The sequence below is a fragment of the Mirounga angustirostris genome, unplaced genomic scaffold (genome assembly GCF_029215605.1).
Source record: "Mirounga angustirostris isolate CCGP_5_RB_7025 unplaced genomic scaffold, mMirAng1.0.hap1 SCAF_5, whole genome shotgun sequence".
NCBI classification, from domain to species: Eukaryota; Metazoa; Chordata; class Mammalia; order Carnivora; family Phocidae; genus Mirounga; species Mirounga angustirostris.
In genome coordinates this window covers 171,138,766-171,153,757 of record NW_026991713.1, presented here as the reverse complement: position 1 = coordinate 171,153,757, position 14,992 = coordinate 171,138,766, and the positions used below count along the sequence as shown (strand labels likewise).

At 44.7% G+C, this 14,992-nt stretch overlaps 1 protein-coding gene across 5 annotated transcripts in view; it reads left to right on the top strand.

Moving 5' to 3' along the window:
- The window catches only part of HIP1 (huntingtin interacting protein 1), a 145,682-nt gene that overhangs the window by 21,132 nt on the left and 109,558 nt on the right, over positions 1-14,992 (top strand). For 3 of the 5 annotated variants that reach the window (XR_010411989.1, XM_064593133.1, XM_064593132.1), the window contains exon 2: positions 13,018-13,176. The exons of the other annotated variants lie outside the window; for them this stretch is intronic. Coding sequence is in view for 2 of the 3 variants with exons in the window: in XM_064593133.1 (XP_064449203.1) it covers positions 13,018-13,176 (159 nt within the window). In the remaining variant the exon portion in view is untranslated. The remainder of the gene's footprint in view (positions 1-13,017; positions 13,177-14,992) is intronic. 5 annotated transcript variants of the gene reach the window in all.

Here is a 14,992-nt window from a genome sequence, read left to right as displayed (position 1 = left end):
CTTGCTCCGAGGGAAGCCTGCTTCTCCCTCTCCCACTCCCCCTGCTTGTGTTCCCTCTCTCGCTGTGTCTCTCTCTGTCAAATAAATAAATAAAATCTTTAAAAAAAAAAGTCATTTGTACTTATTTAAAGATGTATTAAAACCTGGGATGTGGTGGGATGCCATGCTTCTTTAAAAGTATGTTTCCGGAATTACAGAAAACATACATTTCCAAAATGGTTGATGAAGCTGCTTCTTAGAATTGTAGGAGAAAGAGTATGTAAGAACCACCGCTGAGACCGGTCTAAGAGTACTTTGTCTCCCACTGCATTTGGACCTGAAATATCCTCAGTTAGATTCTGGTTCAGCTGCTAACTTGCCTTTTTGGCCCAAGGTTTTTTTTGGCTCCATGCCCAGTGGGGAGCCCAGTGCAGGACTTGAACTCACAACTCTGAGATCAAGACCTGAGCTGAAATCAAGTAAGATTTTTTTTTTAAGATTTTATTTATTTATTTATTTGAGAGAGAGAGAGAAACAGCATGAGAGGGGAGAGGGTCAGAGGGAGAAGCAGGCTCCCCACTGATCCAGGAACCCGATGTGGGACTCGATCCCAGGACTCCGGGATCATGACCTGAGCCGAAGGCAGTTGCTTAACCAACTGAGCCACCCAGGTGCCCTCGAGTCAGATTCTTAACCAACTGAGCCACCCATGTGCCCCTAGATTTCTTTTTTTTCAAGGCCAGATTAGATGACTATTTGCTGATCTTCTTGGGGGTTTTCTTTAGTGCCTGTTCAGCAGAATTGATTTTCCTTCTAGTCATCTTGGCTGCAAGCAGTACCCGTGGACACAGTGGGACAGGGGCAGTGCCAGGTGCCTGTGGTACCATAGTGAGAACCTTCCAGAAGCCGGCAACCTGGACACTCCTCCTGCTACCTGAGCTGCTGGGATACAAGCTAGAGGGAGAATAGCAGATGGAACAGGATTAAGATCCTGCTTCCTTCCCATCACACTGTTGGTTCTTTTTCTCTTTCTTTTTCAAAAATATTTTTATTTATTTGAGAGAGAGACCGCGCGAGAGGAGGAGCAGAGGAAGAGAGACAAGCAGACTCTGCTGAGCGTGGAGCCCGACTCGGGGCTTGATCCCATGACCCTGAGATCATGACCAGAGTTGGATGCTTAAGCGCTTAACTGAACTGAACCACCCAAGTCCCTGCCTCTTTTTCTTCAGCACTTTCAAGCTATTTTGTGGTATTCAGGCACTTAATTCATCTAATTGTCAATCCCTCATGGATAATCTACCTTTCTCTCTGATAGTTTTTTTCTTTTCTTTTCATGTGGTGTACCATGTGCACTGGGTGATTTATTTTATTGTTTTTGGAACTTGTTTTAGCTTTTGCTCTAATTTTGGAAAATTCTCAGCCATTATCTCTCTGGTTATTGCCTTTGATTTCTTTATTCTCTTCTTTGCAACTCCTATTAAGTGTATTGTGGAATTTCTCATTTTGCCCTCCATTTTATTTAATGACTCTTTCATATTTCTTGTCTATTTTTCTTTCTGTTTTTACTCTGAGTGATTTCCTCAGATTCATCTTCCTAATCGCAAATTCGCTCTTTGGTTGTGTCTAATCTACTCTTTGATTTCTAGAATATCATTTGGTTCTTTTTAAAACTCACTTGCTCTTTATCTATAATGTCTTATTTTTGCTTGATGGTTTCTATTCCATCTTGTTGAATATTTTATTTTATTTTATTTTTATTTTTATTTTTTTTAAGCTTTTATTTTTAAGCAATCTCCATACCCAGTGTGGGGCTTGAACTCACAACCCCAAGATCAAGAGTCACATGTTACACCAACTGAGCTGGCCTGGCAACCCTTGAACATTTTAAAGTCCCTTTTGGGGGACTATTATTTATAATTCTGGGGTACTTCATTTTCTGTTGAATCTGCTTTTTGTATAGCATTTGATTTTCCCTGTATCTTTTGTCATTTTTGTCCGTGAGATCGTCTTTGGTGGAGATTATATTCTGTGGGGTCCTGCACATGCCCTGTATTATGGAGGTGTCCCATGGGACAGTTACATGGTTGTCTCTACTAGGCCCTACAGGGCTCATTGGTTCCAAGTCAAGTTTTATGTGATTTTCCAGGGCAGGACTTCCATGCTGCATAAATAGTTGGGGAACTGGTCACACACACATAGTGCTGGCCAGAGACTCTGGCTTCTTTCTGGTCTCCCCACCAGAGGTCTCTCCAGAACTTACAGCTTTGTCCAGGAATTCCGTTCCAGATCCCTGGTGCACACACAGTCAGTGGTCTCAACTTTGGTCCCTTATAACGTATATCTGGTTTGTTGATTCTGTAGCATGTGTGTTCAAATCCCATATGCTGTAGTAGCTTCCTGGTACCTGGCCATGCTTTCATGTTCATCTACATGTTAATAATAGTTTTAAATGTTTTTTTTTTTTTTCCCCTGGGGGTGCCTGGGTGGCTCAGTCGGTTAAGCATCTAACTTTTGATCTCAGCTCAGGGTTGTGAGTTCAAGCCCTGCATTGGGCTCCATGCTGGGCATGGAGCCTACTTAAAAAAATACATCTTTTTTCTAACATGTCTATATATTATGTGGGAGAGATCTTACGTGTGACAACTCAGGCTGCTCTCTTTACCCAAGTGTTAGTTCCCTGCTATTCATCTTCTACAAAGCAGCCAGAGAGATCTTAAAAATCAATCAATCAATCAATCAATCAGGGGTGCCTGGCTGACTCATTCGTTGGAGCATGTGACTCTTGATCTTAGGGTTGTGAGTTCAAGTCCCACACTGGGTGAGGAGATTACTTAAAAAAGAATAAAATCTTGGGCGCCTGGGTGGCTCAGTTGGTTAAGCGACTGCCTTCAGCTCAGGTCATGATCCTGGAGTCCCAGGATCGAGTCCCGCATCGGGCTCCCTGCTCGGCAGGGAGCCTGCTTCTGCCTCTGACCCTCCCCCCTCTCATGTGCTCTCTCTCTCTCATTCTCTCTGTCTCAAATAAATAAAAATTAAAAAAATAAAAAATAAAATCTTAAATAAATAAAATAGAGGTGCCTGGGTGGTGCGGTTGATTAAGTGTCTGACTCTTGGTTTCAGCTCAGGTCGTGATCTCAGGGTCATGAGATCAAGCCCCACGTAGGACTCTGTGCTCAGCGAGAAATCTGCTTCAGACTCTCCCCATCCTTTGGCCCCTCCCCAACCCCCACCCCCATGCTTGCACGCACGCTTCTCTCTCTAAAATAAATAAATAAATCTTTAAAAATAAAATAAAAAACATAAATCTAATTATTTCACCACCCTGCTTAAAACCTTCCAGTGGCTTCCTGATTGCTTAGAATAAAACCTACCTTCATTAAGTGATCTGGAACATCCTCTATATGCTGCCCCTGACGCCCTCACCAGCCTCATTGTGCACTGGCCTACAGCCTTTTGGTCTTTTTGCCTGTCTTGCTCCTGTCTTGGAAACTTTGCATCTGCCATATGCTCTCTGCCCAATTGCTGCCTCTTTAAAGGGGCTTCTTCCGACACCCCCCAAAAAGCTAAGCTATACCCCAACTCTCTATCGTATTATTTCATTGTGTTTTCTTCATAGTACCTATCACTGGGTAGGATCATCCAGTCCTTTTTTGGAGGGGGGTTATATCATCTGTCTCCCTCCCCTGCCAAGGCTGGAGTGGGGCTCCATGAGCAACAGAAGAATCTGTCTTATGTACTGTTGATCCTCAGCCTCCCTCATGGTGCAGTGGGACAGAAATTAACCTGGAGCTTCTCCTCTGTAGGTTAGATCACTCAAACCCCTGCCACCTCTCCAAAATTCCTACCTAGAATGTCAGGTCTGGCCACAAGGCTGATTCCCTGTGTGATCTTGGGCAAGTCACATCACTAGTCCCAGTCTCCACTTCCTCACCCCTGACATGAGGGTAACTGTGCATGGTAGAGTTTCTGTGAGAACATGATGTGAGAGTTCTCGTGGCCTAGGGAGAGGCGGGGCAGCAATCCCTCACAGTTAGGAGTAAAAGTATTCATGTCTCCGTGAGGGGCTAGATGGGTGCCTCTGCCAACATCATGGAGCCCTGTGAGACTTCGCTCCCCATGTCCTAATCTCCTTCTCCTTGGTTTTCTCCACATGTTCTTTTGTCTCTGCTATGGCTATATTTTGGGTGACTGTGTGGATGGTAAACTCCATGTCGCCCCACCAACAAATAAATTTGGGGGGGCTTTGCTCTAAGTGTCAGGTGTAAAAACCAGATCCAGCCCTCACGGAGGCTCTGCCCTGTCCCTTGAGGGCAGGGGTCCTGTTGTCCTCTTTGGCTTGTTCTCCAAAGTTCTGTCAGGGTTCTGAATACGTGAATTAGTTGAAATGCCTACCTGCCCTGAAGGTGTTCATCATTCAGTACGTCAAGTTTCCTCAGTGCCTGCAGTGCGGGGTGCCAGGTATCAGTGATGAATCAGACTTGATTGCTGAGTTCAAGTTCCTCCTAGACCCAAGGAAGAACGGGCGGTGGCGGGGGCGGGGGGTGGCGGTGGGGGCCTAGTGGTCACTGCAGTCTGCTAACCACAGAAGCAGAAGATGCCGACGTGGGTGGGAAGAGCCCAGGAAGGCAGGATGAATGGCCTCAAATTGCTTATTCAAGAGCTTATGGCCACACTGTGGCTTGCAGTGATTCTAAACCATGGGGAAGACGGGAGAAACTCAGTGCAGACCAGAGCAGCTGGGAAGGCCTCAGAGGACCAAGGGGAGGAGCTGAGGGGAAGGGAAGGGAAAAGTGTGAGTGAACAGAGGGTACAGCACACACAGGCTGCAGGCTGATGTCCTGGAGGCTGGATTCTTTCCTGGGCTTGTTTTGTTTGGCTCACACAGTGTTTTTTAAAAATTGGGACTTGATGTCTTTATATGGAGAACACACTCTCCTGCCCCCACGGTCCTCACCACTCTGAATTTTCAGCCCTGATGTGCCAAAACACATTTATGGAACCAGCCCAGACCCCTGCCCTAGCCACTGAAAACCCAGGAGAATCAGTGGAAAAGAAGATTAACAGGCAAGGTCAGCATCAGGAATACAAGTGCTGGGAGCAAGAGATATAAAAATCAATTGTATATTTTCATACATAACAACAACCAGCTTGAAAGGATCTTAGAAAACAGATCCTATTCACCGAAACAGCAAGATCATAAACACAGCTTTATACAAATCTGAACTCTCCAGGCATTCACTCAAATCGTATTGATTGAGTGCCTGCTGTGCATTTTGTTTTAAATTAAAAATTTTAAAATGTATGTAATTTTTGAATAGGCAAAATGAAAAAAAATTTTTTTAATTAAAAAAGAATTTTGGGGGCGCCTGGGTGGTTCAGATGGTTAAGCGCCTGCCTTCGGCTTAGATCATGATCTCTAGATCCTGGGATCGAGCCCCATACCGGGCTCCCAGCTCAGCAGAGAGTCTGCTTCTCCCTCTCCCTCTGCCTCTCCCCCTCCTTGTGCTCTCTCTGTCTCCCTCTCTCTCTCCCAAATGAATATATAAAATCTTAGAAAAAAAGATACTAAAAAAAAAAAAGAATAAAAAATAAGTTAAAAAAATAAAAAAAGAATTAAAAAAAAAAAGTGAAAAGATCCCTCCTACCCTTGTCCCCCAGCTGCCTCATTCCTGTTCAACTCCAAGAGAGAACCACTCCTTTACTAATCTCTTGTTGAGTCTCTCCAAATATTTTCGTGTAACATAAATATCCTGAAATATGACCCTCTTCCCCACTTTTTCTACAAATGATAGTTCAGAATCTTGCTTTTTCACCTAACCAACTATCTGGGCAGTCTTTTTATACCAGCATATAAAAGGCATCCTCATTCCTTTTTACGGCTGGATAGTAAAAAAAAAAATATTTTTCAGATAAAACCATGGGCTCCAGAGTAAAATTGCCGGGGTTGGAAACCTGCTATGATTTTGAACTAATAATCTCTGTGTGCCTCAGTTTTTAAGGTAGAAGTGGAAATAATAGGTACCACTCATACCGTTGTAAGAATTTAGTGAGATGATGCTTATAAAACTGTTTAGTTCAACAGTTGCCGAAAGGGGTGTCTTAGTGAGCTTTCTCAGCTGCTTTTCTCATTCTCATTATAACAATGAGGGGTAAGGAGTGGCTTGGGGGGTATTTTAGATAGAGGAGCCCTGTTAAAATCATAAAGTTTACTGAGCGATACAAAGCAGATGAATGAATGGAGAGACACACTTTGTTTCTGGATGGCAACTATGGAATTTATAGAAATGTGCGCTCTTCCCAGTGTAATTTATACTTCTCCCATGTGCAACTGAAACCCCGGTGGAGGATTTATTTGTGGACTCAGGTTTTTCTAAGATTTATCTGGAAGAATAAATGAGAGTAACTTAAAAACTTGCGTCGAGGAGAAACTTGCCCTGCTAAATATTGAAACATGTTTTAATGATTAAAACTGATGTAATTAATGGCTTAAGCATAAACAGATCAGTAGAATAGAATTAATAGCCCAGAAACATACGTTTATGGACATGTAAATTAATTGTATGACAGAGGGGACCTTGCAAGTCAATGGGGATGGAAAGATCTTTTGATAAATTAGGCAGGGTTAGGCATTTGGTTAGCTGTTCATGGGGAGAGTCTCACCTCAGGCTGCATGCTTAGATAAATTCTAGATGGATTAAAGCATTAAATTTGAGAGGAGGGAGAAATCAAACCATTAAAATAAAAGCCCTTGAAGAATATAGAAGGAAGCTTTTGGGGAAGAGGAGGGCCTCTGAGTTTTATTTTTTTATTTTTTAATTTAATTTATTTTATTTATTTATTATTATTATTTTTCTTAAGATTTTATTTATTTATTTGACAGAGAGAGAGAGACAGCGAGAGCAGGAACACAAGCAGGGGGAGTGGGAGAGGGAGAAGCAGGCTCCCTGCCAAGCAGGGAGCCCGATGTGGGACTCGATCCCAGGACCCTGGGCTCATGACCTGAGCCGAAGGCAGACGCTTAACGACTGAGCCACCCAGGCGCCCGGGCCTCTGAGTTTTAAAGCAGTCAAAAGTATCACAGTGAAAGAAACATTGACTTACGTGATCACAAAAAGTTAAGGGCTCTGTATTAGTTTCCTAGGGCTGTTGTAATAAAGTACCATAAACTGGGTGTTTTGAAACAACAGAAATTTATCATCTCACTTTTCTGGAAGCTAGAAGGGCAAGCTCAAGCTGCTGGCAGGGCCAGGTTCCCCCCGACACCTGTAGGGAAGAATGCTTCCTTGCTTCTTCTAGTTTCTGGTGTTTGCTGGCAGTCCTTGGTGTTCCTTGGCTTGTAGGTGTATTATTCCCATCTCTGTCCCCATTTTCACCTGGGGTTCTCCCTACGTGTCTTTTTGTCTCTCCTCTTTTTTCTTTATTTTTATTTTTTTTACAGATTTTATTTATTTATTTGACAGAGAGAGAGACAGCAAGAGAGGGAACACAAGCAGGGGGAGTGGGAGCAGGAGAAGCAGGCTTCCTGTGGAGCAGGGAGCCCGATGTGGGGCTCGATCCCAGGACCCTGGGGTCATGACCTGAGCTGAAGGCAGACGCCTAACAACTGAGCCACTCAGGTGCCCCTCTTTTTTTTTTTTTTAAGATTTATTTATTTGAGAGAGAGCACACGTGCATTCGAGTGGGGGGAGGGGCAGAGTGAAAGGGAGAGGAACAATCTCAAGCAGACTCCCTGATGAGCGTGAAGCCCAATGGGGGGCTCGATCCCACGACCCCGAGATCACGACCTGAGCTGAAATCAAGAATTGGCCACACAACTGATTGAGCCACCCAGGAGCCCCATGTCTCTCTCTCTTCTTAAAAAGACACTGGTCATATTGGATTAAGGGCCCACCCTACTCCAGTGGGACCACATCTCAACTAATATCTGCAACAACCCTATTTCAAAATAAGGTCACATACTGGGGGTTAGGACTTCAACATATCTTTTGGAGGGGACATATTTCGACCCTTAACAGGTTTCATATGTCAAAGTACAACAAAGGATTTCATCTAAAGTAGCAAATTGGCTACATGCACCCATCTCCCAAGATTGACTACAGTAATAGTAAAGAAGAATGAGAAAGACCTACAAGAACGAAGAGTGGGAACGGGATCATTATCAAATGAGATGTTTTAACACATTTTGGAAAGAATTAAAGAGGATACTAACAGGAGAGCAGATAATGCTGCGCTGGGCCCAGACAAGCTTGAGCTTGGAGGCGTCATGGTGGGGGAGGTGTAGGGGAGGACTGAAATCAGGTGGAGAGGGTATCAGTCTATAAGAACTGGTCCTCTCACCCCCCTGCTGCATTCCAGCAGACAGGCATTTATACTGCAGCTGCGGACCAGATTGGAGAAACGGACCTGGACGATCTCCTAACTCAGAGACTCTGTGTAGCAGAGGGTGGATACCCTGGTGCTGAAAACAAGGGGATTAGTTTGGAATTTGCACTCACCCAGATGAGCCAAGGATATCCACCTCCCAGGCCAGTGATCAGATGTTTTCTGGAGAAACACAAGGCCTCAGAACAAAGCCCTTCACAACCAGATCTCTGGGAGGCACCAGTGTGGGGCTCAACCCTGCCCACTCTCCCAAAAATGAAATTTGCCAGCTGATGAGCTCCACCATTGGAATTTCCACACAGAAGCTAGTATAAACAGCTAACCAGGGATCAGCTGACATATAAGGAAAGGGAAAGTTGCGTGAACAAAAGAATTAAACGATCAGGAAGAAGCTATCTGTAAGAAACAAAGACAATGCAAGTTCAGAAGAAAACTTCAGAAACTTCCAGATAGTATTCACATAGAGTTCAAGAAGTTGGTGAACTCAGAATTTCACTTGAAGGTAGAGAAGATAAAGTCAAGGAAATCTCTCAACAAAGTAGCAAAGAAGGACAAGGAGTTGAAAAGTACACAGAGCAGTTAAGAAACATGGAGCATCTATCCAGAAGGTTCAGTATAAAAATAGAGTTCCAGAAAGAGAAACAGAGACAACAGAGGTGAGAAAGCCAAAGAAGTTGTACCAGGAACACATCTGCAGACCACAGGTACCCAGCACAATAAATGACAAAAGTCACGCCACCATGCAGCATTGTGAAATTTTACGACAACAGCCTTCATGAGGGGATTCGACAGTTTCCTGGAGAGGAACAATAGGCACCAGGCACAGGAATGGGAATTGGATGGCATTGAATTTCTCAAGAGTGACTCTGGATGCTAGGTGTTGTATGCCTTCAGCATTCTGGAGGAAAATGATTTTCCGTGTATTATTTCATACCCAAATGACTAATAAAGTGTGAAAACAGAACACAAATATTTCCAGATAACCAAGGATGGAAGAAAAAGATATCCCTTTGATTCCTTTTTTTGAAAGATTTATTTATTTTTTATTTTAGAGAGACAGGGGGAAGAGGGATTGCATGAACGGGGGGAGGGACGGGGGGAGGGGAAGCAGACTCCCTGCTGAGCAGGCGGCCAACACGGGGCTCGATCTCAGGACCCTAAGATCATGACCTGAGCTGAAACCCAAGAGCCAGATGCTTAACCACCTGAGCCACCCATGTGCCCCTCTGTGATTCCTTTTTACGGGAACTGCCCTTCAGCAGAAGAGAGGTAGAGAAAAGCATGAGAAGGACCCAGGAGAAGTGGACCCAGTGAAGGTGAGCGGCCCCAAGGGACGCCTCCTGGAAACAAGGTACCCCACACAATATCTCCTACAGTAGGTATTTGGGAGAAGTTCAGAATGTGTATGTAGAAAGTTATACAAATAAAACAACAAAGCAATTATTAACTTCAAGAAAAATAAAAAATGGGACAAGAACGGAAATGTAATCATTCCCCACCTGTCTGTGTGCAGAATGACATTTATACAGTCATCATTTAAACACTATTTCACTGAAATATTTGTATATCTGTGTTGAGCAGATGAGGAAGGAGAGATGGTTGGATATCTAAGGGAACTATGTCTTAGCTATCATAATAGGAAGTCATTAGGTAACATTTCAAATTAGTAAATGAAGAAATAGTGGACGTATAATAATTGGAAATATCAATAACTACTAGAAGGGAAAAGGTAAAAAGCAAGACTGCCTTTGGGAAGTAGAATTGGAAGGATGGAGGGGGAAACAGGTAACTGCTGGCTGTTTATTAGAAGCTGTCCTCATGGGGCGCCTGGGTGGCTCAGTCGTTAAGCGTCTGCCTTCCGCTCAGGTCATGATCCCAGCGTCCTGGGATTGAGCCCCGCATCGGGCTCCCTGCTCTGCCAGCAGCCTGCTTCTCCCTCTCCCACTCCCCCTGCTTGTGTTCCCTCTCTCGCTGTGTCTCTCTCTGTCAAATAAATAAATAAAATCTTAAAAAAAAAAAAAAAAGCTGTCCTCATGGGGTGCTGTTGAGCATCTGGTGCTTGATTTGGGCTCAGGTCTTATTGCCGGGTTGTGAATTCAAGCCCTGCATTGGGCTCCATGCTGGGCATGGAACCTACTTAAAAAAAAAAAAAAAGAAGAAGGTGTCCGTAGCGCTTGATTTTTTTTTTTTAAATTTCCACTTCAAAAACAACTGTTAACCATTTTATTTAAAAATAATTTCTTAAAGACTTATTTATTTTAGAGAGAACACATGTGCGGGCGGGGGGAGGGGCAGAGAGAGAGAGAGAATCCTCAAGCAGACTCCCCATTGAGCATGGAGCCCAACACAGGGCTCGACCCCAGGGCCCCGAGACCATGACCTGAGCCGAAATCAAGAGTCGGCTGCTTAACCGACTGAGCCACCCAGGCGCCCCTTCTGTTAATCATTTTAAAGCGTACATTTTAGTGGCATTAAATACATTCACAGTATTGTGCAACTACTACCTGTCTCTAGATCCAAGACATTTTCTTCCTCCCTCACAAAGGAAACCCATTAAGCAGTCACATTCCTGTCTCCTTGCCCCCACCCCCAGCTCCTGGCAACCACCAGCCCAGTTTCTGTCTCTACGAATTTATCTATTTCGGGAGGTTTATACAGTTGGAATCATAACAGTGTGCAACCTTTTAGTTGGCTTCTTTCACCTAGCGTCATGTTTTCGAGGTACGTCCATGGCGTAGCATGTGTCAGTTTCTTCATTCCTTTTTATGGCTGAATCCTGTTTCATCAAATGGGTAATACCACCTTTGTTTACCCATTCATTAACCAAAGGACATTTGGGTTGTTTCCACATTTTGGCCACTTAACTGACTGAGCCACCCAGATGCCCCACTATATAAAGAACTTACATAAGCCTCTAAGTAAGATGCTCCAATAGATGACTGGATATGAGTAGATGATTTGCAAAGGAAGGAAACAATTCATAAATACAAGAAAAACTAGTAAGTGAGAAATACAAAATAATCAAAGAAGATACTTATGTTTCTTTCTAGTGACAAAATTGAATAAAGTCAGGATGTACGAAATCGGCACTCTTCTGATAAAGAAAGTACATATTGGCCTGACTTTTTGGAAGACATGTGGGCACAGCATGTTGAGAATGTTATTTATTACTCTTTGACCTACTAATTCAACTTCTAAGAATCTGTCCTAGGAAAAGAACTTGAAATATACAAAATCCTCTTACAAACAAAGATGCTTATCACAAAGTTATTTAATGGTGAAAAATTGTAAACAACTTCTGCATTCAGCAGGAGGTGGATGAGTAATTTCTGATACACCCAGTGCTTGAAAAATGCCTAGCACGCAGTAGGCATAAAATAAATAGTTGTTGAATGGATGAATATATCCATAGGATGTAATATTATGCAGTCATATAAAATTATATTTATATTATTTTTAACAAGTGAAATTCTTAAACTTCAGGGGGAACGTGACATTTAAACGTTTATCAGGATTATGGTCTAGTCACCTGTGGTTTTTTTTTTAAGATTTTTATTTCTATTGGTAAAAATAAAGATCAAATGAAAGCATTGGAAAAAGGAAATAAAAATGTTACCTCTGGGGGTGGAATATTAAATAATCAAAAATATACCATCTCCGTGGGGCACCTGGGTGGCTCAGTCAGTTAAGCATCTGCCTTCAGCTCAGGTCATGATCTCAGGGTCCTGGGATTGAGTTCTGCATCGGGCTCCCTGCTCAGCGGGGAGTCTGCTTCTCCCTCTGCCCCCTTCCCCCTGCTTGTGCATGCGCTCTTTCTCTCTCTCAAATGAATAAATAAAATGTTTAAGAAAAAATATATATATATATACCATCTCCTTAACTCCTGCACAATTATCCAGCTATCTCAGCACAGTTTCCCCAGGACCTCATCACCTGGGTGGCAGGGATGATCAGAAAGTGGAGGCCACGGCTTCTGCTGGGCCCTCCCTTTCCCCATTGGATTCTTTCAGTAAAGCCTTCTGCCTTCATTAGGGCTGGGGCATCTGACTCTGCTGGGTATGCTGGGAAATGCAAAATGGATGAAATTGATTCTCAAGCACTTACAGGCACACGTTTTGCATGAGGGACCAAGGACACAAAGTTCAAGGAGTCCTTCACCCCAGGGACTTCACATTTAAGATTAGATAAAACCTAATACCCATCCGGGCTCGAAACCATCTTCTGTACGTGCGTTGCAAAGGATGATGCTATTTTCAAGTTTCCTGATGGCGCTGTTGACGCACCTGTCTCAACCCACTCAGTTGACGTCTCTGTACCAGGCCTGGGATACCTGAGTGCTCATTCTGTCACCAGTCCTCGCTCTGTTCTCCTGGTTTGTAGCATGGGCTCCTCATGGAAACACAAGACACAGTCACTGGACGTACTCCAAGGAGACTGACTGCCGCCACGTGCCAGGGCCACAGCCAAAACTTTTATTTCTGTTATACATTCATATATGTATGTGTATATACCTGTGTAAGTAATTTCCTATGAGTTGATATTGCCTTTATAAAAAGTAAACTTAAAAATTAAAAAATAAAACTCTGCTTTGCGTTTCTCTTCAGGCATTCGCTCCGCTTGTTTGCTTTATTGTCTTGCTCTCTGGGTTGCCTGCAGGCTGTCCAGGAGGCTCTGCAGAGGGAGGACAGGGGTCCTGGGCATGGCCACAGTGTGGAGCTGAGCCAGGGGACCTCGGAGAAAATGAAGGGGGCCTTGAAGAGAGCCCCTGGTCACCTGGAAGCACTTCTCCTTGTCACTCAAGTTGGGGACACCCAGGTATCATGGGGCTACTCTCTGCTGCTGACTCCCGAGGAGGTTCTAGATTTGAAGGTTACAATTAGAAGCCGCCCTGGAAGGCCCTTGATGAGCCACCTCCCACCCGCTGGTGTGGTACAGCTGTCCCCGGGAGAGGACCAAAGGCCACCCATGGCGGGGGGGGGGGGTGGCGGGAGGCAGCTGCTGGTGGCGGGCATGGGGCCAGGCCTGGGAGCACCAGGCAGAGGAATCGCGTGGAGGGCCTGACAGGTGGAGCTTTGTGTCCCAGCTGTCCTCATCCGGAGGGGTGGCCAAGCAGATCTCTCCTTAACCCAGCTCCCTCTCATCCGGCCGCACTTGGCTGCCTTCCAGTGACTCAGTCCTCTAGGATCTCTGCAGAGAGCCCCTCCTCCCCCACTCCTGCAGATGCAGCATAGTGGGCTCCCCTTTGGAGCCTGGACTCCCTGGGACCCCTCAGGCTTGGCCACTCATGGTGAGGCTGCGGGCCTTTGGTTTATATGGCAGAGGGGGGTCTCACTTTCTGATTACAGAAAGTTCAGCAAGCTCCTGCCCTGCCCGAAGGAAGGAAACCCTGATGCTTTTACAGACCGCACCCTCCAGGACTGTGATACAGTGGGGCACCAGCAGTGTGGGCAGGCACCATGGTGGGTCCAGGGTGCAGGAAGGACCCCAGCTTTGCCCTAAATTTCTTGGAGGAGAGAGACCCAGCAACAGTGAGCATGAGGGTACTGGCTGAGCTGTGAAGGGATGCTTTAGGGGTGCTCGGAAGGAAGTACAGGAGTCTTTCTAGGTGGGAAGGATACGTTTGCAGAGGAGGTAATGCATGAGCTTTGCCTTGAAGGAGTTTGACAGCGGAGGGCAAAAGAGAAAAATAGGGAAGAAGACATCATATGGAAAGCCCCAGAGGCAAGCAAGTCAAGTTTTGGGAACAGCGGGAGTTTGGGTCTCTGGGATGGGAATGGAGTAAGGACAGGGGAAATGAAGCTGGGAAGGACAGTTGGGCCCAGACTGTGGCCCCACTGGACGCAAGCTTGGACCCTCTCTGCACTGCCCCACTTCGTAAATCTTAAGTGAATAATGCAGACTGCTGTTTGTCTCTTGGAACTAATTCAAATCCTTTAGCCTCACTCCCAAAGTCCTTGAATTAGAATGCCCCATCCCATCCACCATGCTCTTGCCTGACCAGCAGAGCAGGAATGAATTAGCAGCAAAATCCCTCTAAGGGCAGCAGGCTGGGGACACATTTAGCAAGGAGGAGGTGGGGACATGGTCAGAATAGTTTGCTCCTGTGTGTAAGTTTTGTAGCAGGTATGTTTTGGAGTGTGTGTGTGTGTCTAGATAGCCGTATCTATCTATCTGTCCCTCTTTAAGCAATCCAAGGTCAAGAGGCCTGTATAAACCTAAATTCTTACCTCCTAGGAAATAGGAATATCAATTCTCTGTGGGCTACAGTTGACTTCTTTCTTTCTTTTTTTTTTTTTTTTGTCTGTAAAATGAGAATATCGGCCTAGATAGCTTTCAAACCTTTTAAATTTACTAATTTGGCGAACATTTGTTAATGACTTGCCATGAGCAGGCATTGTGCCAGCCCTAGTTCATCTAGTGAGTGGACAAGACAGGACAACACACCACCTTCATGTGCCTGGTGGTGGACAGATGTTTAACATGAGGACAGGCATGATGTGGCATAAAGAAGAAAACGTTCTATGGGGTGAATAACAGAACCACTCTAATCTGGGAGTGTTCAAGTCAACATCTGAAGGAAGAGCAGGAATTCGCTGGAAAAGGAGGTCAAGAAGAGCATTCCAGGCAGAGG